The following is a 23,353-nucleotide window of genomic DNA, read 5'->3' as shown; positions in this document are numbered from 1 at the left end:
CATTGCTGTGCAGACATCCACCTGCCCTCAGGTGTTTCAGCATTTGGGGGGCATTCTGGGTGGAGCTTGCTCGCCACGCCCCGCCCAGCTTAGCTGTGGACAGCCCAGGTCCCGGAACCTGGGAACAACAGCGTCTCAGCTGCCGGCCTCAGGCTGCCTCCCCGCTCTGGACCTTCCTGCCCAGACAGACACTGTTGCTTCTCCTGTCCTCAGCTGAGGGCCCAGGAGCACTGTCTGCTCCTGGAGCGCTGCTGAGCAGCGCCCAGTGACTTCCAGGGAACCGCCCATTAAACCTGCCTGGCCCCTGGGCCCCAGGCCCTCTGTGCTCCTTGGTAAGAGCTCTCGCTTTCTTCTGCAGTGTCAGGGCTGGCCCGCATGGCTCCCAGCACTGTCCAGGATGTGCCTGCGTCTTGTTTTGGGGAAGTTTGGAGAGATTATGTGGTCTCAGAAAGCTGTGGTGGGCACCTCCACGGGCACCCACAGGAGACCCAAAGCAGGGCCAAGGAGTTGGGTGAGCCAAGGGTCCGGGGCCTTTCCTCACTCTTCTGGTAAGGCCAGGAAGGGCATTGTTCTGGAAAGCAGGACAGCGTGGGATGCGTGCTCCTTCCAGGGGGCCTGAGGACGCGGGGCCGGGGTTCTGCCCACCTCCTGGCTGGAGCCGCAGACTGGCCCACCATGGCTGTTCTCTGGCTGCCTGGGATGAAGGCCTACAGGGACACTGCTGGGGTTTTGGGAGGACTTAGGTGCCAAGGTCCTTCATCCTCAGGCCCCATGAGGACTCTAGGGTCAGAAGGGGCAGAGTGAAGAAAGGGTGTGCCAGGGGTGAGATGGTGGCACCTGGGACCAGCGAGCCAGGGCTGCCCAGACAGGGCAGAGGGAGCTGCAGGTAACGCCCCCCTTTAACTCACAGGGTCACATGCTGCTGTTTGTTAATTGACTTTAATTGTTGACAGTGGGGACAGGTTGCCGTGCTCCCACCCCCAGGCGGGCCCTTGGACACTGGCCTGTGTCCACCTGTCCTGAGCCCGAGCTGCCAGGACCACTGTCCCCCAGGAGCACACAGCCCAGGACCTGTTCCCCAAGACCTGGAGGCTGTGTGCCTGGCCAGGCAGGAGCGCCAAGCCAGGAGCTCGGTCAACAGTGCGCGAAGTGCACCTCACCCACATCCCGCAAGTCGAGGCCCGAGACGTTGGCGGGGCTGGCACAGGTGATGTTGTTGTAGGTGTACATAGGCTGGCAGTCGTCCCCCTCGCAGACGGCCTGTACGTAACGGGGCACAACGCTGGGGTTCTGCAGAGCGAAGTCCCACAGCCCCTTGAGGGGGCAGTGGCAGGCCCAGGGGTTGCCGTCTAGCCACAGGCGGTCCAGGCCCAGGGGCGGCGGCACGAAGGTCTGTAGCGAGTTGTTCCCAAGGCTTAGGTAGCGCAGCCGCTCCAGCGGCGAGAAGAGGCCCTCGGCCAGCGCCTCCAGACGGTTGTGCGAGATGTCCAGCCAGAAGGCCCGCTGCAGGGGGCGCAGGACGTCTGCAGGAAGCGCCGACAGCCGGTTGTGCGAGAGGAGGAGGTACTCCAGCTGGCCGAGGCCCTGGAAGAGCCGGCGGGGCAGGTGTGTGAGCTGGTTGGCGGTGAGGTCAAGCTCCAGGAGCTGGGGCAGCCCGGCCAGGCTCTGCTCCTCCATACTGGAGATGCCACTGTCCTTGAGGAAGAGCCTGCGCAGCCCCGAGAGGCCGGTGAATGTGTGCGGGCGGACGCGGCCCAGGCAGCTGCCCTCCAGGTGCAGGCTGTGCAGCCTGCCCAGGCCCTGGAACACCTGCTCCGGGAGGTGTCGGAGGCAGTTCCTGGAGAGGTTCATGACAGCCACGTTGAAGAGGCCGTGGAAGGCGCCCGCCTTGACCTCCTGGATCTGGTTATCATTGAGCGTGAGCACCTCCAGCTGCCCCAGGCCCTCGAACGTCTTCTCCGCCAGCTGCCGGATGCGGTTGTGGCCGAGTTGCAGCTCTTCCAGGAAGTGCAGGTCCTTGAAGGTGCGGGGCCGCAGGCTGGCGATGGCGTTGTGCGCCAGGCGCAGGACGTGCAGCCCCAGCAAGCCCGGGAAGGTGTCGTCCAGGAGGCTGGCCACCCGGTTGTGCGACAGATCCAGCCAGCGCAGCGCCTTCATGCCCAGGAAGGCGCCCGGGGCCACCGCTGTGATGAGGTTGCGGTCCAGGTAGAGCTTCTGCAGCCGGGGAAGCTGTACGAAGACGTTGGCCTTGACGCTTCGCAGCGCATTCCTGCTCAGGTCCAGCTCCCGCAGCTCGCCCAGCCCGCAGAAGAGCGCCGGCTGCAGGTAGGCCAGCTTGTTGCCAGCCAGTACCAGCTCGCGCAGGTTGCCCAGGCCGTGGAAGGCGGCGTCGGGCAGCACCACCAAGCCATTCCAGCCCAGGTTGAGGTCCCAGAGGTGGCTGAGGCCCCGGAAGAGGCCCTCCTCCAGCCTGCCGAGCAGGTTGTTGCTGAGGCTGAGCGAGGCCAGGCTGGGCGTGTGCGTGAACGTGCCGGCGGCCAGGCCCCGCAGCCGGTTCCGCTCCAGGTGCAGGTGGTACAGGTTCTGCAGCCCCAGCAGCGCCTGAGGCTCCAGACTGCCCAGCCGGCTGCCCTGCAGGTTGAGGAAGTCCAGGCTGGAGAGGTTCCTGAAGGCTGCCGGAGGGATGGAGGACAGGTTGTTGCCATCCAGCCACAGCGCCCTGGTGCCGGCCGGGATGCTGTCGGGCGGCCTTGTGAGGTTCCTCGCGCTGCAGAAGACGTTGAGCTCGTCCGTGTAGTCGGCGTAGCTGCAGGTGCAGATGGCCGGGCACTGTGGGCCCTCCGCATCCACCTCTGCTTCAGGCACTGCTCCCTCCAGGCCACACACGCCCAGTGCTGCCCAGGAGATCAGCAGCGCCGCCAGGGCCAGGCCTCCTGCAGGAAGAGGGAGCTCTGGCAGGGTCCCCGGGAGCCGAGCAGGACCCCGACATGCCGTGCCTCAGCTTAGCAAGCGCGAGTCTCTGCGCTGAGACGCTTGATCCCCACTGAAATCCCAAGCAGAGGCCGCGCCAGCCGGCCGACAACCAGCCAGTAGCTGAACGCGCCCGCCGCCCGAGGGACCAGCAGGGGGCGGCCCCTGTCCTCCCACAGGAGCTCCAGGGCCCGGCGCCTGGGCTGTGCCAGGCCCATGGGCACAGGCAGCTGGAGCCCCCGCCATCAGGCCACGTGGGCAACGTCCACTGAGGCGTTCACTTGAGCTGCCACGTTGGCCTGGAGGAGAGGGAACCCGGCCTTGGCTAGGATCTGGCCGAGTTTGGATGATGGGGTGTCCACCTATTGCTTTTTGTAGCTGGAGGGTGAGCTAGGTGATGCCCCCCAGCTTGGGCGGCCCTGACCACCTGCTCCCCAGTGTGTAGCTCACACCTGGGCCTCTGCCCCCTGCAGAGTGGGGCACAGGCTTCAGGGCAGAGGGTGAGCCCGGGCCATCCGCTCGCTGGGCATCGGCCCCACTGGCGTGGCTGGCAGCTCCCCTGGCAGCAGGGCCCGACCGTCCCTGCCCTGAGAGACCGGACCCCACCTGCTGCCCCGCTGCATGTCGGGGCTCTGCCCCAGGTGCCAACTGCAGCCCTGGCCCAGGTGTAGGGTGGCACCCTGCAGAGCTGGCAGGAGCCAAGTACAGCCCCTAGGTTGAGGCCCGGAGAGGAGGGGAGGCCTGGGTGGGCTGGAGCAGCGCCTTGGCCTGGCTCTGCTGTGTTGTGCCCAGGGCACAGTGCTCGTCTTCCTCCCTCCCTGGTGCCACCACCAGGTAAGGGCTTAGCAAGGCCCTGGGTACCAGGCCCCGCGGTGTGTCAAGCCCGCCCGAGCTGAGCCCCCAACATCGGCGGTGGGGTTGGCAGGTGGTGTTACGGCGCTGGGGCCTCACCTTCCCTCCAGGCCATCCCTGTGCAGGCAGGCTGCAGGCAGGCAGCGAGGCAGCAGTCAGCGGCCAGCAGCTCCTGCCCCCTCTATTGCCCCACCGCTGGGCAGCCCCGCCCAGCCCTGTTAACCCCCTCCTGCCGGGGCCAGTGTGGGAACAGCGGGGAGGAGAGGGCTGGGCCTGGCCAGCCCAGAGGCCTGCTCCCTGCAGGTGGGCAGCCACGGGCAGCAGGGCAGGGACACCCCGCAGCTGCCTTTGAAGGGCTGGGCCCTCGTGCAGCCAGCCCGTCACAGAGGGTCCCTTGTGCAGCTTGTGGGGCCCTGGGGGTCCTCCAGTGAGGCAGGTGACTGTGTTGGGTAGAGGAGGTGCCACCCATTTCCCAGTGCACCCGTCTGCTGGCACATGGTTCGAGCTGGCCTAACAGCATGAGTGGTGGCCGCCATTCGCACTCCTGGTTGGGGCTGTGTGGGCCCAGGCCCAGCCCCTGCCCGTCCTGTGACCTCAAGGTCAGCTGATGTCTGGCTACCCCTCCCCCACCACCTCTTCTAGGAACCCCTGGCAGGGCCACTGCTCCCACGTGTTTGCTCTCCTGGGCACCGTCCCCCAGAAGGCAGTAGCAGGCAGCAGACGGCCTGGCCTCCAAACGGGGTCCTGGGGCCCATCAGCCAATCTCCAGCTGTCCTGCGCTGCCCAGGGTCCAGCAAGGGCCTGGCCACTCCTCAGTCACCCCACTGTGTGTGGGGGCCAAAGGTGCATGGGTCTGGCCTGCTGGAGGCCACCCCTGGGCCAGGCAGGAGAAGCCGCTGCCATGGGGCTCCCCCGAGCCCTGCCATACCAGCTCCTGCCCCGGGCCTGGTGGGCTTGGTCGCACCCCGAGGTGGCAGGGTGCAGTGCACAGAGGGGCTGGGCAGGCAGGGCAGGTGCGAGGGCAGAGGCTGGGAGCGGGGTGCGCAGTCCCCGCCAGCACTGCCTGTCTCCAGGGGGATATCCAGGTCAGGCCTCAGCCTCTCTTCTGAGAAATTATAGATCTGCAGGAGAAAGTCCACACCCAGAGCCACAGAGCAGTTTACACAGCGGGAAAGTGCGGCCTCAGCAGGGCGCCAGGGCCAGGAAGGCGCCCCCAGGGGCACGTGGCGCAGTCTCCCGGTTCCTTTGGGGGAGAGACTCCTACTGGGATTTGGAGACGCTCAACCACCGAGTTCTAACGACCCTGCGCCGGCAGCCCGGGCCCGCCTTTCTGTCCAGCATGGCCACCGGAACATCGCCAAGGAGCTGCGCTTAGCCTCAGGCCCACAAGACACGGGTGCGTGGGGCCCGGCGTCGTTGGAGCAAGAGGCAGCTGCTGCCAGGTGTGTGACCCCTCACGCCCATCCTGGGCCGCGCTCTGCCCTCGCTGCACAGGGTCCAGCAGTGCGCGGCCCTGCCGGGTGTGCACGGGCATCAGCGTGGGCTGGACTTGCCAGGCGGTCGGCAACACTTCTGTTTTGCCCATGGCCAGCGATGAAGTGTGGTTTTAGTGTCTTCTCAGCCCCAGTGGGCACCTTTCCAGAGGCTGGCTGGCCTGGGATTGTGCTGTTTGGCAAGTCTGGGTTTAAGTCTCTTGACAGTTTCTGTTGTCTCTCAGTGTGACTTTTGAGCTATAAAAAAAAAAAAAATCCTGGCCAGGCACAGTGGCTCACACCTGTAATGCTAGTAACTGGGAGGCCGAGACAGGAGGATCGCAGGTTCACAGCCGGCCTCAGCAACTTTTTTGAAACAGGGCTGCAAAGTAGCAAGGCCCTGTTTCAAAAAAGTTAAAAGGCCAGGCGTGGTGGCACTCACTGTAGGAGGCTGAGACAGGAGGATCGAGGTTCGTGGACACCCTCAGCTGCTTAGTGAGATCTTCTGCAACTTAGACCCTGTTTCAAAATAAAAAATAAAAATAGGATTGGGGATATAGGTTGGATGTAGAATGCCCCTGGGATCCATCCCCAGTACCACAAAAAAATTAAAATAAAAATTTAAATTTTTATTTATTTTGGTGGTACTGGGGGTAGAACCCAGGGGCTTTTCTACCTCCAGGCTATACTCCCAGACAGACCTATTTTATACTTTATTTGGAAACAGGGTCTCACTAAGTTGCTGAGGCTGACTTCAAACCTGTGCGATCCTCCTGTCTCAGCCTCCCAAGTGTGGGAATTATAAGCATACGCCACCACACCCGGCTTAAATAAAATTTTAAAAGGAGCCAGGTGTGGTGGACCTGCCTGTATAGGGTCTTAGCCAGGCCTGGTGATGCACGCTTGTCATCCCAGCATTTGAGAGGCTGAGACAGGAGGATTGCAGTTTGCAGACAGCCTCAGCTACTATTTACAAAGGCCCTTTGCAACTCAGTGAGACCCTGCTTCAAAATAAAGAATAGGGCTGGGGGTGTAGCTCAGAGGTAGAATGCCCCTTGGGTTCCATCCCGTGTACCACGGGAGAGAGGGAAGGAAGGGAGGGATTGGGGGAGGGGTCTCACTAAGTTGCTGAGGCTGGCCATGAACCTGCGATCCTCCTGTCTTGGCTTCTGAAGTCCTGGGATCACAAGCCTGGGCCGCCATGGCCAGCGGAGCCACAGCAGCTTAACAAGGCTGTCAGCAATTTAGTGAGGCCCTGGTTCCAAATAAAAAATAAAATAGGATTGGGGGGTAGCTCAGAGATAGAAGGCCCTGAGTTTAATCCCCAGCACCACACACAAAAAAGGGGGAACCTGAGGGTGTAGCTTGGAGGCACAGTGCCCCTGGGTTTAATCTCTAGTACTGCAAAATAGAAGGTAATAAGAAGGCGGGTCTGGGTGAAGCTCCAAGCGGAGGCCCATGCTCAGCCCCAGCGGAAGCCCCCAGGCGTGCGCTGTGCTCTGGTGCACTAGGAGTGTGTGTGTGTGTGTGTGTGTGTGTGTGTGTGTGTGTGTGTGTGTGTGTGTTGCTGGGGATGGAACCCAGAGGTGTTCTACCTCCAAGCTACAACCACAAAACTTTTATTTTTTTAGTTTGAAACAGAGTCTCACCAAGTTGTGGAGGGCCTCACGAGGCCGCTGAGGCTGCCCAGGAGCCTGCAGTCCCTGCCTCAGCCCCCCAAGGACTGGGAGTCCCAGCGTGCACCCCGCTTATTCTTTATTGGAAGCAGGTCTCACGAGGTTGTGCAGGGCCTAAGGAGCCGAGGCTGGCCCCGACCCTGCGACCCTCCTGGTTCACTCTCCCCCTCAACCTCATTCTCTCAAAGTAGATTTGGGTGGGGGCATGCGGCCTTGCACACTGAGGGTTCTCTCTGGGGGGCGGGCACCTGCAGACCCTGGCTGGGCGGTGAGCGCACAGGCCGCAGAGGGCGTGCGGGCCGTGTGGACATGCGTCTGTCTCAGACCTGCGGGCATCTGTGCAAACAGTTGTTTTCTGTAGCAGTGGCGACTCTGAGTTTAAGTGACGGTCGCTCCACATGGGCCGCGTACCTCTCTGCTGGTTTTCTAGCCATTCTGATCATGTTTCTCCCTCTCTCTGGAATCTAGTGCCGATGAGGACCTTCTCGTGTGCTATTTATTGGCCAGTTCTTATGTCTTTGTCTCAAGTTTTTTTTTTTGTTTTTTTTTTTTTTTTTGGTGGTACTGGAGGTGGAACCCAGAGGCTTTCTACCTCTGGGCTATCCTCCCAGACCTATTTTTATATTTTATTTGGAAACAGGGTCTCACTAAGTTGCTGAGAGCCTCACTAAGTAGCTGAGGCTGGCTTCGAACCCGTGTGATCTTCCTGTCTCAGCCTCCCAAGCGCTGGGACTACAAGTGTGCGCCACCACGCCCAGCTGAGCCCTGTTTTAGCTGCATCCCACAAGTTTTTTGTTTGTTTGTTGTGGTGCTGGGGATGGAACCCAGGGCCTTCTACCTCCAAGCTAGCTACACCCACAGCCCTATTTTTTATTCTTTGTTTTGAAACAGTGTTTCACTGAGTTGCAGAGGGCCTCACTAAGTAGCTGAGGCTGTCCTCCAACTGTGATCCTCCTGTCTAAACACCCCAAGTACAATTACATTTATATTCGGGCACCACAATGCCCAGCTTCTCTCAAGAGTTTTGAATATATATATATATATATATTTTAGGGGGAGGGTCTGGGGATGGAACCCAGGGGTATTCTCCGAGCTACACCCCCTGCCCTATTTTTTATTCTTTATTTTGAAACAGGGTCTCATGAGTCGTGAAGGGCCTAAGTAGCTGAGGCTGTCCACAAACTGCAATCCTCCAGTCTCAGCCTCCCAAATGCTGGGATTACAAATTGCACCACCACGCCTGGCTTAAGTTTTGATATTTTGTCTTTTTATTTTCACTTCTCTTTGATCCATCTGCTATTTAGAAATTTTATTTAACTCCTAAGTATTTGGGGTTTTTCTCAACATTTCTATTGTGAATCTCTAGTTCTGCTGGGCTTAGAGAACACATTTTTGTATACTTTCAGTCTTAAATTTTGTGACTTGCCGGGTGTGGTGGCGCACACTTGTAATCCCAGCATTCGGGAGGCTGAGACCTGGAGGATCCCTGTTCGCGGACAGCCTCAGCTACTTAGTGAGGCCCTCTGCAACTCGGTGAGACCCGGTTTCAAAATAAAGAATAAAAAATAGGGCAGGGGGTGTAGCTCAGAGGTCGAATGCCCCTGGGTTCCATCCCCAGACCCGCAAAAAAAAAAAAAAAAAAAAAAAAATTTGTGACTTGCCGAGCATGGTGGCGCACACTTGTAATCCCCGCGCTTGGGAGGCGGAGACAGGAAGATCACGCAGGTTTGAAGCCAGCCGTGCTGGCTTAAGAGACCCTATTTCCAAATAAAAATATAAAATAGGTCTAGGAGTGTAACCCGGAGGTAGAAGGGCTTCCAGAAACCCCAGTACCAATATACATACATACATACATACATACATACATACGTACATATGACTTGGTTTATGCTCTAAGATATGGTCTATCCTGAAGAATGTTCGTTGGGTATTTCTTTTTCCTTTTTTTTTTGCGGGTCTGGGGATGGAACCCAGGGGCATTCTACCTCCGAGCTACACCCCCTGCCCTACTTTTCATTCTTTATTTTGAAACCGGGTCTCACTGAGTTGCAGAGGGCCTCACTAAGTAGCCGAGGCTGTCTGCGAACCGCGATCCTCCAGGTCTCAGCCTCCCGAATGCTGGGATTACAAGCGTGCGCCACCACGCCCGGCTTGGGTATTTCTATTTGTTGAAATGGTCTAAAATATCAGTTAAGCTATGTGTGGTGGCACACAACTGTAATCTCAGTACTTGGGAGGATAAGACAGATTTGAGGCCAGCCTTAACAATTTAGTGAGACACTGTTTCAAAATTTAAAAATAAAATAAAGAGCCGGGCTCCTGAAGCATTCCTGCAATCCCAGTACTTGGGAGGCTGAGACAGGAGGATCGCAGGTTCAAAGCCAGCCTCAGCAACTTGAGACCCTGTTTCCAAATTTATAAAAAAAATAAAAATAGGGTTGGGGTTGTAGCTCAGAAGTGAAATGCCCCTAGTTAAAGCAAATTTAAAATGATAATAAAATAGGGCCGGGGGTGTAGTTCAGAGGCGGATGCGCCAGGCTCAATCCCAGCAGCACCCATCCTCTCCAGGTCCGATACCACGCACTCCACCACCTCTACCAGGTAACTGCTGCCTATTAATCCCAGGGCACCTCAGCGTCCACCACGGACCCATCCTCCACATCTATCAAGCCCACAGCCGCGTGCCTTCTCGTCCCCTGGGAGGGGCTCGAAGCCCAGGCCCAGGGCTGCTGCACTCCGGCGTAGCGCGGGCTGGTGGACTTCCTGCACCGCTGGTGGTCCTGCCCTGGCCTCCGTCAGGACTGCGGACTCAGAGGCCGCTGGAGAGGCCCGTCGGGAGCAGGCTGTGATGGACAGCCTCTGCGGTGCCAACGATCCCTGGGCTCCCCTGTTCCTAGGAGGGGCACCACACCCCCAAAACGCCATGTCTCTGCCACTCGGTGGCGGCCCGGGACAGGGCTGCTGAGCAGGAAGAGCCACTGCGGCCTGACCTGGGGAGGGCAGCAGCTGCAGACAGTCCGCTCCAGTGGCCGGCCACTGCGGAGCCAGGTAGAGGCGGGATGCCAAGGCTGGTGGGGGCTCCTCACCCGAGGCTTAGGCTGTGTGATTCCAGGAGGCGGCTCCGGGCTGGGAGTCGTGACCCAAGGGGCTCGGCTCCCAGGGTGGCAGGGCAGGCAGGGGTGGCGCTGCCCCAGTGCCAAGACAGCACCAAGCGCAGGCCTGGGGCCGCCAGGAGGACCTGCCTCGCACATGTCCAGAGCCACCCTGCGAAGCTGGGCTGGGGCTGGCATCTGGCTGGGCGGGCCAGAGGAGGCTGTGTGAAGGCCAGAGATAACACAGGCAGATCCACAAACAGGTTACGGGAATAAATACTTTAAACTTTTCTCATATAAATATGCATTAGGACATTTGATAGCACAGCCAAGGGCTCTGGAATTAATTTAAAATCAAGCCAAGACGATTTCCCACACAATCACCGTCAATTACCTAGAACCCCCCCCCCCCACGCGGGAGGCAGAGCCGCCTAGTCCCGCGGCACCTTGAACTGGTCCTTCTCCCGGCGGATGGCGCGCATGGTGGTCACCGGGTCAGTCTCGCCCGCGTGCTCCTGCACGGCTTTCTCCCTGCCAGGAAAGAGGGCAGGAGGGTTGGGACACCCGCTGAGGAAACAGCAGGGGGTCAGGCTGGGATTGCTTAGCTGAGGGGACGAGCCACCCGCCCACTCGGGGACCCGCACCCTGGCCTGGGGGACGCGCGGGCCTCACCGCACTCTCATGAAGGGGTTGTAGGTGAACTCCTCCGCCAGGGTGGACGGCACCGTCGGCTCCCCGATGGCATACTTCTCCTGCAAGAGACACATCACGTGGGCCTGGGGACGGCGGGGCAAGGGCCGCACCGCCGGGCAGGAGGCACGCGTGCCCTTGGCCACCGTGAGGTGTTTCACACAGCAGCAGTTATGAGCAAAAGAAGAAAGCAAACCGCGACAGCCCCCGGCGCCGCGCCTCTGCAGTGGGAGTCCTGGCGTGTGTGTGTGTGTGTGTGTGTGTGTGTGTGTGTGTGTGTGTGAAAAGGTCACCGCGTGCACAGAGTAGGTACACAGTGTGGCTTTTATTTTTGTACTAGGGATTGAACCCAGGGGCATTCTACCTCGGAGATACGCTTCCAGCCCTTTTTATTTTTCATTTTGAAACAGAGTCTCAGGCATGGTGGTACATGGCTCATAATCCCAGTACTTTGGAGGCTGAGAGAGGAGGATCACGGGCTGAGACCAGCCTCAGGGACTTGGTGAGTCAGCAGCCCAGCAAGACGTTTCAAAACTCAAAACAGGGCTAAGTGTAGCTCAGAGGCAGAATGTGTCTGAGTTCAATCCCTAGTACCAAAAAAAAAAAAAAACAAATGCTGAGGCTGGCCTAGAACCTATGGCCCCTCATCTTAGCCTCCCAAGTACTGGGGTTTCAGGTGTGGGCCATCAGCCCCGCTCCCAGCCCCGTTGCTGGCGTCCTTGACCCAGCTGCCCAGACTTCGCCTGACTCCTCCGCTCTGAACATGGGACTGGGCCAGAGCTGCCGCCTCACCCACCCCCGGGTGCCTGTTAGAGCCGCAGAACCCAAGGCCCTGCGGGGCCCCCAAGCAGCGCCAGTCAACAGCTCTGGACGCGCACTGGACCGCGACAGTGCCGGGGCTGGAGGAGCCCGGGAGCCACTGCCCGGCACAGCCTGCTCACCTTGGCCCAGGCCAGCTTCTCCTGAATGGCGGCGTTGTTGGGTTCCACGTGGCGCGCGAACTTGAGGTTGTTGATGGTGTACTCGTGGCCACAGTAGACTTTCTGTGGGGAGAACCAGCCTGTGAGCTCCAAGGAGACTAATGGACCCACCCGGGACTCCCGGGCAGGCCCCATCACGTCCCCACCCGGCCCTGCAGCCTCAGGGCTGGACGCTTCCTGCACGTCCAATAAATACAACAGAAACTGCCTTAAGGAGCTGCCCACCCCAGCTGGCAGGCGAGGCCCTGCCCGCGCGCGGTGGGCAGCTCGGGGGTGCTGAACGTGGGCCCCAGGACGGGCCGCTGCCTACCGTGTCTGGAGGGAGCCGGCCCAAGACCTCGATCAGCGCCTTGTACATCTCATCTGCAGTCCCTTCATAGAACTTTCCGCAGCCAGCCACAAACAAGGTGTCGCCTAAAAGGCCAGGGCAGCCCCAGTGGGCTTGCTGAGAGCCCACTGCCCGCAGAGCACAGGTGACCCAGAACCCCTGTCCCAAGTCCCACCCAGCCACCAACTCGCTGAAGCTGAAGCCCCCTCAGCCCTGGCAGCTTCCTGCTGTCCCCTCTGCCGCCCAGAGCGGCTGGGGCAGCTGCCCGGCCCCAGCCCAGCCACGTCTCGTTTGTGTGCCCTGGACCCTGCGCTCAGGCTGGCTGCCTGTGTGGACACCACGGTTCAGCACCCGCTGCCCCTGGTGCTGTGGTTGCGCTGCCCAGAGATGGGATTCCAGGGCTGCCCCAGCACACCCTCCTCCCCAGCCTTGCCGCCCGGCCCCGCCTGGAAGTGCATTATCTCCCTCTGCACCTGCACTGCCGGGCCCCACGCCCTTCCCTGTGCAGGCTGCCGCCCCTCGGCTCCTTGGGGGGCAGGGCGAGGCCCGGGCTCAGGACCCAGGGCCCTGGACAGGTCGCTTGTCCCCATCGGCCCCTTCCCCTGGGCGGCCTGCCCAGGCCGGGCACCCGCCTGTGCTCCCCGAGCAGCTGCAGCAGCCGGTCTTCAGCAAGATCAGCCGAGGACAGTGAGCAGGCCCACCACGTAGCAGAGAGACCAGCCCTTCATCCAGCAAGCCGCCGCGTCTTTGTGTGTGTGTGGTTCTGGGGATGATCCCAGAGCATTCTACCTTCCAGCTACACCCACAGCCTGACTTTATTTCTTATTTGGAAACAGGGTCTTGCTAGGCTGATGAGTCTCACTACTTGCTGAGGCTGTCCTTGAACCTGTGATCCTCCTGTCTTGGCCTCCCAAGTGCAGGGGTTACAGGCATGTGCCACCACTCCCAGCGAACATCTCTTTTTCCCACCGTACTGAGGCTTGGCACGGGGCCTCCTGCAGGCGAGGCGCGTGTTCTACCACTGAGCTGCACAGCAGCCCTTTCCATTCACGTATTTAAACTTGCAGACGGGGCCTTGCTAAGTCGCCAAGGCTGGCCTTGCATTCGGACTCTTCCTGCCTCAGCCTCCTGAGTTGCTGGGATCGCAGGGGCGCACTGCCACCGCGCCTGGCTCCGTCATCTTGTTTGCGCTGTCTCCTTCCTTTCCAGGTGGAAGTGCAAAACCTGTGCTGCTTGCTCATCCACCTGACTTGATCTCATCAGCACTGGCTCAAGAGACCCCAGCACCCGTGTTGCGCACTTGCGAGGCGCACTCGCGAGGCGCGAGCACCTGGCCGGGGCGGGTCCCGCACTTCCCAGTGGGTGCGGGTGGCTCTGGGTACACCCAGTGCCTCCAGCCTGAGCTCCTGGCCACACCCAGCGGGCTGCATCCCTCCTGGACGGTGGCCTTCTTAAAGGGAGGCTGTCCCCCGGGGCACCGGCAGCAGCTGACGCGTGCTGGGGGGCTGGCTCAGGGGGCACCCCACTAACCCTATCCTCCCTGGTGGCCCAGAGCATGTTTGAAGCCAAGACCCGGGCTCTACCTGACAGCTGTGGCCCTCCATACAAGGGATTTAGGCCAGAGGAGGGAAGGGCCCCTGCGAGTTGGCCTGGCAGGAGACGCCCACTTCCCTGGAGGTGTTCTCCAGGCTCCCGACGCCAAGAGGCCTTGAAAGATTGCTTCCCTCTGCGCAGCACCCCGCTCACCTGTGAACACGGCAGGCGGCTCTGAGCTGCCAGGCTTGCTCACAAAGTAGCAGATGTGTCCCGAAGTGTGGCAAGGAGTCGCCAGGCATTTGACGCTGAGAGACCCCACCTGAGGCGAAGCAGCGCCCGCGTGAGCCCGCAGCCAGGCAGGCCTCCCGGGGCTCGCGGGCGTGCGGCGGCCAGTCCCATGAGAGGCCCAGCACCGGCCTGCGTGGACCCTGTGGCCTCAGACACCTGCAGAGATGCCCACTTCTGGGTGGGGTGGCGACGGGGCTCCCCCAGGCACGGCCCTGGCTGCAGGGACCATTCTGGACATCTTTCTCTGGAGCAACGGGCTTGTTTTGTGCATGCCTTCAAAGCGAGGCCAAATGCAAACACGCCCCACCCCTGCAGCACAGCGCCTGGCAGCTCTGACGGGAGCCGACCACGCTCGCCTTCGGCAGCCGTGTGAGCCTTTGCTGGGTGGTTACGAGCCACACGCCCTGCCAGTCGTCCCACAGTCTCCAGCTGCACCTCCTAAGGGTGCGGACCCCACTGCGTCCAGCCCAGAAGTCAGTACTGTCCGGGTCCCTGTGTAAAATCCCTGGTCCCTCAGAGCGCGCTCCACGGCCCCCAGCACGCAGCTGTGTTTTATACACTGCTTTCATCCATTCTCAACAGAGGCGTCTCCAAGTGGCCACTGAGGCAGGAGGCCCCTCGCCCACCACACTGCTTTCCCGAGCCGCGCCCAGGACCTCCCGGCCAGGCGGGCCCTGACTCCTCCCCGCTGGCCCGCACCCTACCTGCAGTGTGGACAGGTGTGCGACTGTGCTGGTCAGGGCCCCGATCCGCTCATCGCCCCCGTACACCTTCAGCCCCGGCTCCAGCTTGACCAGCTTCTCATTCCCACCAGCGTGGTCCCTGGAAGTCAAACAGGAGACCCGGGCTGCCCGCTGCGGGGTCTGCTCACGGCCTTCACGCCCTCACGCGGAGCGTCACCGTGCCCTGTGCAGTCCTGTTAGGCAGAGACACACCTCTTCCCACACAGAAGGGCCTCTGCTGCGGCTTCTTTTTCTCTCTTCCCTGTGTGTGCAGTACTAGGGACTGAACCCAAGGGCATCTAAGCAGAGTTACACGCTCAGCCCTTTTTAGTTTTTTATTTTGAAGCAGTGTCTCACTCAGCACTGAGGCTGGCCTTAAGTTTGCAGGCCTCCCGGGCCTGGCCTGGCCGCACTGGGTGTCACTTGGCACCAACATAATAGCGATGTCAGATGCCCGACTCCTGAGCGAGGCGCCTGCGCCTCTGCAGCAGCAGGAGCAAGTCGCGCGCTGCGATGATCCTGGAGCCCTGGGGCTCTCCTGGAGATCTCCAGCCCACACCCGCTCCTGCCCCGGATGCTGGAGCTGGGGTTGAGCCCAGGGCCGATCTAACCTCCGAGCTATACGCCGCCCCATTAAACAGGGCCTCACTGTTGCAGAGGCTGGGGCAGGCTGGGTGTGATTGCAGCTCAGGAGGCCGAGCGTCTCCTGGGGCGCACCTGCAGGCCAGCCGCGCCTCGGAGCAAGCGGGCAGGGCAGTTCCACTCCTGGGAGCCCTGGGGTCAGGTGGGGCTGGGAACAGCTCCACACCTGACCCCACACCAGGAGGCATTATGGGAGGGAATGTCTGCATCCTGATGATCTGACAGGCATACCCCACCTCGCTCCATGTCTACCTGGGGCTCCTCAGGAGCCTCAGGTCACACTCACGAAGGTGAAAGGCCTCAAAAGTTCAGAAGGCCCAGCCAGGTGCAGTGGCACTCGCTTGTCATCTCAGCATTCAGGAGGCTGAGACAGGAGGACTGTGGTTCGAGGACAGCCTCGGCTACTTAGACCCTTTGGAACTCAGTGAGACCCTGTTTCAAAATAAAGAATAAAAAATAGGGCTGGGGGTGTAGCTCAAAGGTAGAATGCCCCTGGGTTCCATCCCTAGAACCGCAAAAAATTTAAAAAAAATTTTTTTTAAAGTTCAGAAGGCTAAAAGGAGCTGGGCATGGTGATGCACTCTTGTAATCCCAGTACTTGGGGGGCTGAGACAGGAGGACCTCAGGTTCGAAGCCAGCCTCAGCAGCTTAGTGAGGCCCTGTTTCCAACTAAAATATAAAGTAAGTCTGGAGGTAGAGCATGGAGACAGAAGGCCCCGGGTTCCATCCCCAGTACCACACACAAAAAACACCAAAAGGAGGGTTTTGAAGCTGGCCTTAGAACTGTAATTCCAGTACTTGGGCTGGGAAGCTAAGACAGAAATATTACAGGTTCAAGGATAGCCTCAGCAACTTAGCAAGATTCTCAGAACCTAGGAAGACCCTGTTTCAAAACAAATAATGGGGGTACAGCTCAGAGATAAAATACCCCTAGGTTCAATCCCCAGTACCTCCCCTTCCCCCCAAAAAGGAAGGCTTTAGGAAGCAGCCCTACCCAAAGACCCAGACTCAATAGGTCTCCCCAGATGTAAGCTTCCAAGTTGTTTGCTTGCTGGTTTGCAGTACTGGGGATGGAACCCAGGGCCTTCTACCTCCAAGCTACACCCCAGCCCTATTTTATTCTTTATTTGGTAACAGTCTCACCAAGTTGTAGAAGTTCTCACTAAGTTGCTAATGGCCGCAAACCTGCGATCTCCCTGTCTCAGCCTCCCAAGTGCTGGGATTACAAGGGTGTGCCCCACGCCCAGCTCCAAGCATTCAAAAAGCAAAACAAAAACCAGAAAAGCAAAAAGAAACCACCTCTGAAAATAGGCTGTTTTTTTTTTCTTTTAACTGATATCTAGACTCTTCCGTGACATGGAGACCAGTGGCCAATGTGTCATTTCACCAGCCCAAGAGACAGGGGAGGCAGGAGCGGCTGGTTCTAGAAGTTCCTGGAGGACATCCCAGAGGACTGGCCCCGCCCTCTGCTCCCCTCTTCAAAGGCTGCAGGTCTCTCCCCAGGGAGTCGCTCCTGAGCCCCAGAGGCGGCAGCCCTGCTGCTTTCTCAGAATCCTCCCCGTGGCACTCCAGAGGGCCTGGGGAGCCAGCCCGCACTTACCAGTGGTGGTGGGTGGTGAGCACTGTGGTCAGCTTCACGCCATGCTTTCTCACCGACTCTATGACCTACAGCCACACGGGAGGCAGGACAAAGGCCCGTCATCACCCTCCCCAGGTTCCCATCCTGCCCTGCACACCCGCCACCCCAGGAAAGGCCGACTTCTCTTGATCCACCTGGCAGGTCCCACTCTCAACCTCCACGAGCCCCTGCCTCTCTGAGGTCAGCCTCCTGGACAGCACAGCACCGAGGGGCAGCAGCCTGGAGCAAGAGCCCGTGCAAAGGCCCAAGTGTCCTGGCAGAGTTGTGTTGCGTGGGTGGTTCTGGGGTGGGATCCCAGGGGCCTTCTACCTCCAGGCTACAGCCCCAAACCTATTGTTTTTATTTGGGGACAGGGTCTCCCCGAGCTGCTGAGTCTCCGTGCAGGGATTTGAAGGTGCACTGTGCCTGTCACAGGGGCCTGAAGTCTCCCCCTCACTGCCCCTAAACAGGGCAGCTAGACACCAGAGTGCCTTTTAAAACCTCTGTGGACTAATTCCTACTTTCTCAGCGCCACATGGACACCATGGTTTTAACCATGGGGATGGACAGGGTGCGGGGCCGGGCAGAGCCTCACACCTTCTGGGGCTGCACCGGGTCGACGATGGCAGCCTCCTTGGTATCCTCATCGATGACCAGGTACATGTAGTTATCAGTCAGGGCAGGCAGGAGCTCAACCTTCATGGCGCCCTGTTCCACAATCGAGCTCTTTCTTATATCGGTGTGATGTGGGAGGACCCCCAGCAGGGCTGGGCCTGAAGACACAGGGTGCAATGTCAGTTCTGTGGCCTAAGGGCAGCCATACCAGAGACTTCAACTGATCTAGCTGCGCCCATTCTGTGGCCTGCCTTCCTGGGTGTTGTGTTTCAGCAGGACTGGGGATTGAAGTAAGGGCTTCGCCAGGCACACACGGAGCTACACCCCAGCCCTTTTTATTTTGCAACAGAGTCTTGCTAAGTTGTCCGGGGTGGCCTGTACTTGTGATCCTCCTGCCTCAGGCTCCTGAGCAAGGACCGTGCCTGGCTCTTTCCGGCTTTTCTTGTTTTTATTGTTGTTGGTGGTGTGTGTGTGGTGTGTGCTGGAGATTGACTCCAGCATTGTACCTCTGTGTTACACCCCCAGGCCTTATTTTAGTTTTTAGTTTGGAAATAGGGTCGCATTAAGTTGCAGAGAGTCTTGCTAAGTTGCTGAGGCTGGCTGTGAACCTTCGACCTTCCGGTCTCAGCCTCCCAGGTGCTGGATTACAGGCATGCGCCACCATGTCCGGGTCCTAAGTTCCTCCGACAGAAAATGCCCTCATTTAGCCACATCCATAAGGAAAGTGCAGAGAATGACTCCTGCCCACATTTGTAGTAATCAACTGTCTCTGACTTAGGACCTTTATTTTCTCTCAGGGGTTTTAAGAAGACAGAATTGCCAGCTTGTGGTGTGGAGCACACCACCATCAGACAGGACTGCTGCTGGGCCTGGGGCCTGGAGATGAGCTGTGCGCAGCACGCCAGGCCACCTCTGGGCTGACAGAACTGAGTCTTCCGCAGCCACCCACAGCCCTCCTCAGTCCTTCAGCCAGAGAGGAGTATGTGCTCCCAAGGGGCAGGCATTTGAGATGTGGAGAATGCCCGAAGCACCAGTTCCTGGGAAAGGGAGGGCCACTCAGGACCGAGCGGGGCCATGGAGGCTCTGCCCAGCTGGACCAAGAGGTGGCTAGGAGTGGGGACAGAAGCATCCTCCACCCAGGTGACAGGTCAGAAAAGGCTGCTGGCGATGAACCCCACCAAGTAGAAAAGTACAGGGGCCCCAAACGACACTTTTAGGTCTAAGTCTTAAAGGAGGCCAACTGCAGGAGGCAGAAGACAGTGAAATTCTGGGGTAGGTGCCAGGCTGGGGACCTCTCCCAAAAGGAGTCCAAAAAGTGGCAGCACCAGCCCACAGGCAGATGGCGGATGTGTAAATGTGGGATCAGCCTTATCTGCAACAAAGGAAATCGCCCAAACTCTACTTTGCCCCGTTTTTTTGGAGGGGCAAACTCAGAACCTGTGTGTGCTGGGCAGGTGTTCTCTGAGTTCCAGTTCCAGCTCCCCAGCTCCCTTTTTCACACACTAGCGGGGCATTTTCTAAACTCTTTGCTTCATGCTCAGCAAAATAAACATTTCTGTCTGAGGTCTCAGTGATATCCTACCTCCCCTAAGCCCTGGCATCATTCAGGCCCAGGAGAACAGAGGGTGAAGAGAGGACTGGGTGCTCCCCAACCCGAACAAGGGGTCTTTTTACATCATTCCTGGCAGAACATTACAAACAAAAACACTGCCCAGGCGAAGGCAACAGCATTTATAACCCGTGTTCATCCGGCTCTAGGCACGTAAGCCCTGCTGGCACCCTGAAGAACGTGCGTTTATTCCTAAGAACGGATACAGCAGGTGCCGCCACCGGCAACCGGCTTCCTCCGTAAGGGCCGCCCAGCACCAGCTGCCTGGAAAGCGCTCCCCGCTCCCCGCTCGGCACCGCACTCCGCGCGGCGTCGCGGGCTGCGGGCTGCGTCTGGGCCAAGCGCGCAGACATGTTTTGTGTGGCCCACAAACACACTTTAAAATCAAGACGGTTCTCCGAGGCGCGGCCCGCGGCCCCTGAGCGGCCGCGCTCGGGCTCGGCGGCGGGCTCGTTCCTCGGCCAGGGCCCGCCGCGCTCCTGGCCCGGGGCGCCGCGGCGAGGCGCGGGGCTTGGCGGGCTCGGAGCCGGCCCCGGGCGCGGTGGTCTGCGGCCGCCGCGGGCTGACTCCGGCAGGAAGGGATCGAGGGCGCGGCGCCGCGGCCGCCGCCCGCCCGCCCGCCGAGCGCCCGGCCCCGCCGAGGCCTGGCGGCGGTGCCCGCTCCTCGCCCGGACCTCGGCCTCGGCCTCGGCCCGCGCCCCAGGGACGGCGTCGGCGCCCAACCGACGCCCGGCCCGGCGGCGCCCCGGCCCACCTACCCAGGCCGCGGCGCGCGAAGGCGGCTCCCAGCGCGGACAGGCTACGGGGGCAGAGCAGACCGCGGCCGAGCACCATGACCCGCGGGGCTGCACTGCCGGGCACGGGACCGGCGCCGGCGTCGGTGGCTGCAGCCAATCGGCGCCGGGCTGCGCCTCCAGTGTCGCCCCGCCCCTAACCAACCAGTGCCCGCCCAGTGCCGTCCCACCCAACCAGCGCCCGCCTCGAGCCGCCCCGCCCCGCCCCCAGCCAACCAGAGCACGCCTTGGGCCGCACCGCCCCAGCCAACCAGCTCCCATCTGACACCTCCCTATCACTCCTAGCCAGCCAGCCCCCGTTTCACAACACCCGAGCCAATCAGCGCGCTCGCGTTTAACGCCACTGGTGAGCGTCCAGTCTGGTAGCCGGTGGAGGACAGGCCGGGAAGTTGGCCTCCCAGCCTCCGCGTGTCCCCCAGCCCGGGCCGGCGCCCTAGGCAGCCACCAGAGAGCGGCCCCCGGGAACTGCGCAGGTGGGGCGGCCGGTGGCCGAGGACGCCGCGTCTCAAGGCAGCGCGTCCTCTCCGAGCCGCCGTAGGCGCGGGAGCCCGCACGTGACCCAGGGCTGGGCCATGGCGGCCCCCAGGCCGTTGTCCCGCTTCTGGGAATGGGGGAAGAATATCGTCTGCGTGGGGAGGAACTACGCGGACCACGTCAAGGAGATGCGCGGCACGGTGCCGGGCGAGCCGCTGCTCTTCCTGAAGCCGTCCTCCGCGTACGCGCCCGAGGGCTCGCCGGTCCTCGTGCCCTCCTACTGCCGCAGTCTGCACCACGAGCTGGAGCTGGGCGTGCTCATGGGCCGGCGCGGGCGCGCGGTGCCCGAGGCCGCAGCCATGGACTACGTGGCTGGCTATGCCCTGTGCCTGGACATGACGGCCAGGGACGTGCAGGACGAGTGCAAGAAGAAGGGGCTGCCCTGGACCCTGGCCAAGAGCTTCACGGCCTCCTGCCCGGTCAGTGCCTTCGTGCCCAAAGAGAAGATCCCTGACCCTCACGCCCTCAGGCTGTGGCTCAAGGTCAACGGTGAGCTCAGGCAGGAGGGAGAGACGTCCTCCATGATCTTTTCCATCCCCTATATCATCAGCTACATTTCGAAGATTATGACCTTGGAAGAAGGAGACCTTATCTTGACCGGAACACCCAAGGGAGTCGGGCCTGTTAAAGAAGACGATGTAATTGAGGCCGGGATAGACGGGGTGGTCAGTATGAGATTTAAGGTGGAACGGTCAGAATATTGAGTATACCAAGCACCCGTAACTTAAGTGTGAGGACAGCAGGGGACAAGACTAAATGTTATTAAATGAAACCATCTTATAATAGAAACCACTTCCAAAAATAATTGTTTGGGTTGCTAGGCCTTGGTCGAGGAAGTTGGGCCCTTTAGGAAGAGCTGGGACAGAATTAGGAACCACCAGGTTTTTTTTTTTGTTTTGTTTTGTTTTTTTTTTTTTCGGTCCTGAAGATTGAACCCAGGGGCATGTTACCTCTGAGCTACACCCCCAGCCCGATTTTATTCTTTATTTTGAAACAGCGTCTCACTAATTTGCGGAGGGCCTAAGTAGCTGAGGCTGGTCGGGAACCTGGATCTTCCTGTCTCAGCCTCTCATGAACTGGAATTAAAAACATACAGCACCATGCCGGCCCAGAATAAAATATTTCTCAAAAGGAGAATGTATTGAACCAAACCTTCAGAAGTCTTAGTTTTCTAAAATTGAACTGAATAAAACTTTTCATTCTGGATCAGTAGTTCAATATTTAAACACTGCAAAGGAAACTGAAAGTCATATTCTGTATTAGTGTTTCCCAAACTTTTTGGACATGATAATCATCTGGAAACATTTGTAAGTATATAAATTTCCAAATTACTGGCCTGTCTGTGGACAATTGAATTAATGGATTTAGTCTCCAGAGAAGCTGGGGTTTTTTTCTTTTTTTTTTTGTCACACTGGGGAACCCAGAGGCATTCTACCTCTGAGCTACACCTCCGGCCTGATTTTCTAATTTGGAAACAGGGTCTTAGTAAGTTGCAGAGGGCCTTGCTAAGTGTCCAAGGCTGTCTTCAAACCTGCAAACCTGTTTCAGCCTCCCAAGTACTGGGATTACAAGGATGCGCCACCATGCCTGGCTTCCAAATGATTCTTATTAGAGAAATGTGTGAAAATACCACTCCATGTAACCAGAAATTTAAATAAAGTTTATTTTGTTAAAGTGAGCAATTGTTAAAGACCTTTCCTACTTACTTAGGCTGTATATAGTGACATGTAGATTCTGAGTTTGGGAGATAATTTGAAATGACTGTTTCTTCCAAATAAATATGCTGGATTATGTGTGAACTAAAAGTGTACTTTCCTCAGTAGGGTGAGGAGGCATATTTCCTCCTTGTGGGACCTCAGACCTGGGTCTTTACCTTTGGCCTCTTGAGCACTGTGCTGTAACTGACGAGCGTTAACCAGCACCTCCATCTCCCAACCAGAGAAAGGGGCCCAGGAAGTTAAATGCTCTTGCCTGCACACACATCGCCTGCGTGTGCGCGCTCACTCTGCTACACACACACACACACACACACACACACACACACACACACACTCTCTCTCTCCCTCTCTCTCTCTCTCTCTCTCTCTCTCTCTCTCTCTCTCTCGCACTAGGGGCTAAACCCAGTGGTATTCTACCTCTGTGCTACACCCAGTCCTATTTTTATTTTGAAACAGATCCTCACTAAGTTGCTGAGGCTGGCCTTGAACCTGTGCTCCTCCTGTCTCGGCCTGCTAAGTACCAGGATTACCGGCGTGTGCCACCGCACCTGTGTAATAATTTATTGAGAACTCAGTGTTGCTGAGCATTGTGCCAAGCAGTGGTTTTTTTTCCCCATATCCCCACGTATTTTGTAGCCCTCAACAAAGCTGTGAGGTTGGTATTACCGCACTCACGTTGCAGATGCAGAGGCAAAGGCTAGGAAGCCTGAGCAGGGCCACAGCCAAGCAGCAGAGCCAGGCTAGCCCCGCTGCCTCCAACCCAGAGCCTGAGTTTTGACCACAGTTCAGGTTGCATCTTAGAAGTAGATTAAACTGTTAGGTATTATATGACCTCCAAGGCCGGCCAGGAGCCTGGGATCCTCCTGTTTCAGCCTCCCAAGTACTGGAATTACAAGCTTGTATCATTCATCACCCAATTTTTTTTTTTTTTAAGTACTGAAGATTGAACCCAGGGGCATATTACCTCTGAGCTATATCCCCAGCCCAATTTTTATTTTTTAAATTAAATTTAATTTATTTTGTGGGTCTGAGGATGAAACCCTGGGGCATTTGACCTCTGAGCTATACCCACTGCCCTGTTGTTGTTTTTTTTATTCTTTATTTTGAAAATAAAGGGTCTCACTAAGTAGCTGAGGCTGTCCACGAACCACAATCTTCCGGTCTCAGCCTCCAGAATGCTGGGATTACAAGTGTGCACCACCATGCCTGGCTCCCAG

The 23,353-nt window shown here is 58.8% G+C and overlaps 3 protein-coding genes across 13 annotated transcripts; 1 reads left to right on the top strand and 2 right to left on the bottom strand.

The window, feature by feature from the left end:
- Nucleotides 1–1,134: 1,134 nt before the first annotated feature.
- On the bottom strand, nucleotides 1,135–5,407 carry IGFALS (insulin like growth factor binding protein acid labile subunit; the record flags this gene model as incomplete). Its single annotated transcript, XM_080704008.1, has 5 exons — nucleotides 1,135–2,951; nucleotides 3,423–3,529; nucleotides 3,922–3,952; nucleotides 4,751–4,943; nucleotides 5,210–5,407. The coding sequence occupies 5 exons, from the start codon at nucleotides 5,405–5,407 to the stop codon at nucleotides 1,135–1,137; spliced, it is 2,346 nt and encodes a 781-aa protein (XP_080560134.1).
- A 5,086-nt stretch (nucleotides 5,408–10,493) lies between these two features.
- On the bottom strand, nucleotides 10,494–19,924 carry HAGH (hydroxyacylglutathione hydrolase; the record flags this gene model as incomplete). Of its 11 annotated transcripts, none has more annotated exons than XM_080703028.1 (9): nucleotides 10,494–10,593; nucleotides 10,735–10,838; nucleotides 11,694–11,795; nucleotides 12,043–12,146; nucleotides 13,807–13,915; nucleotides 14,589–14,706; nucleotides 16,849–16,913; nucleotides 17,464–17,639; nucleotides 19,849–19,924. In XM_080703028.1, the coding sequence occupies 9 exons, from the start codon at nucleotides 19,922–19,924 to the stop codon at nucleotides 10,494–10,496; spliced, it is 954 nt and encodes a 317-aa protein (XP_080559154.1). The 11 variants fall into 11 exon arrangements, with proteins under 11 accessions (XP_080559154.1, XP_080559155.1, XP_080559156.1 ...); XM_080703029.1 differs by having other exon boundaries at nucleotides 10,735–10,814; XM_080703030.1 differs by having other exon boundaries at nucleotides 10,735–10,811.
- A 532-nt stretch (nucleotides 19,925–20,456) lies between these two features.
- FAHD1 (fumarylacetoacetate hydrolase domain containing 1) lies at nucleotides 20,457–21,122 on the top strand (the record flags this gene model as incomplete). Its single annotated transcript, XM_080702584.1, has 1 exon — nucleotides 20,457–21,122. One exon carries the CDS (start codon nucleotides 20,457–20,459, stop codon nucleotides 21,120–21,122), a length of 666 nt encoding a protein of 221 aa, XP_080558710.1.
- Between the last annotated feature and the right edge of the window lie 2,231 nt (nucleotides 21,123–23,353).

This window comes from Muscardinus avellanarius (assembly GCF_963383645.1).
Source record: "Muscardinus avellanarius genome assembly, chromosome: 10".
Taxonomy (NCBI): Eukaryota; Metazoa; Chordata; class Mammalia; order Rodentia; family Gliridae; genus Muscardinus; species Muscardinus avellanarius.
The sequence above is the reverse complement of the archived record's forward strand: the minus strand, read 5'-3'. Positions and strand labels throughout refer to the sequence as shown.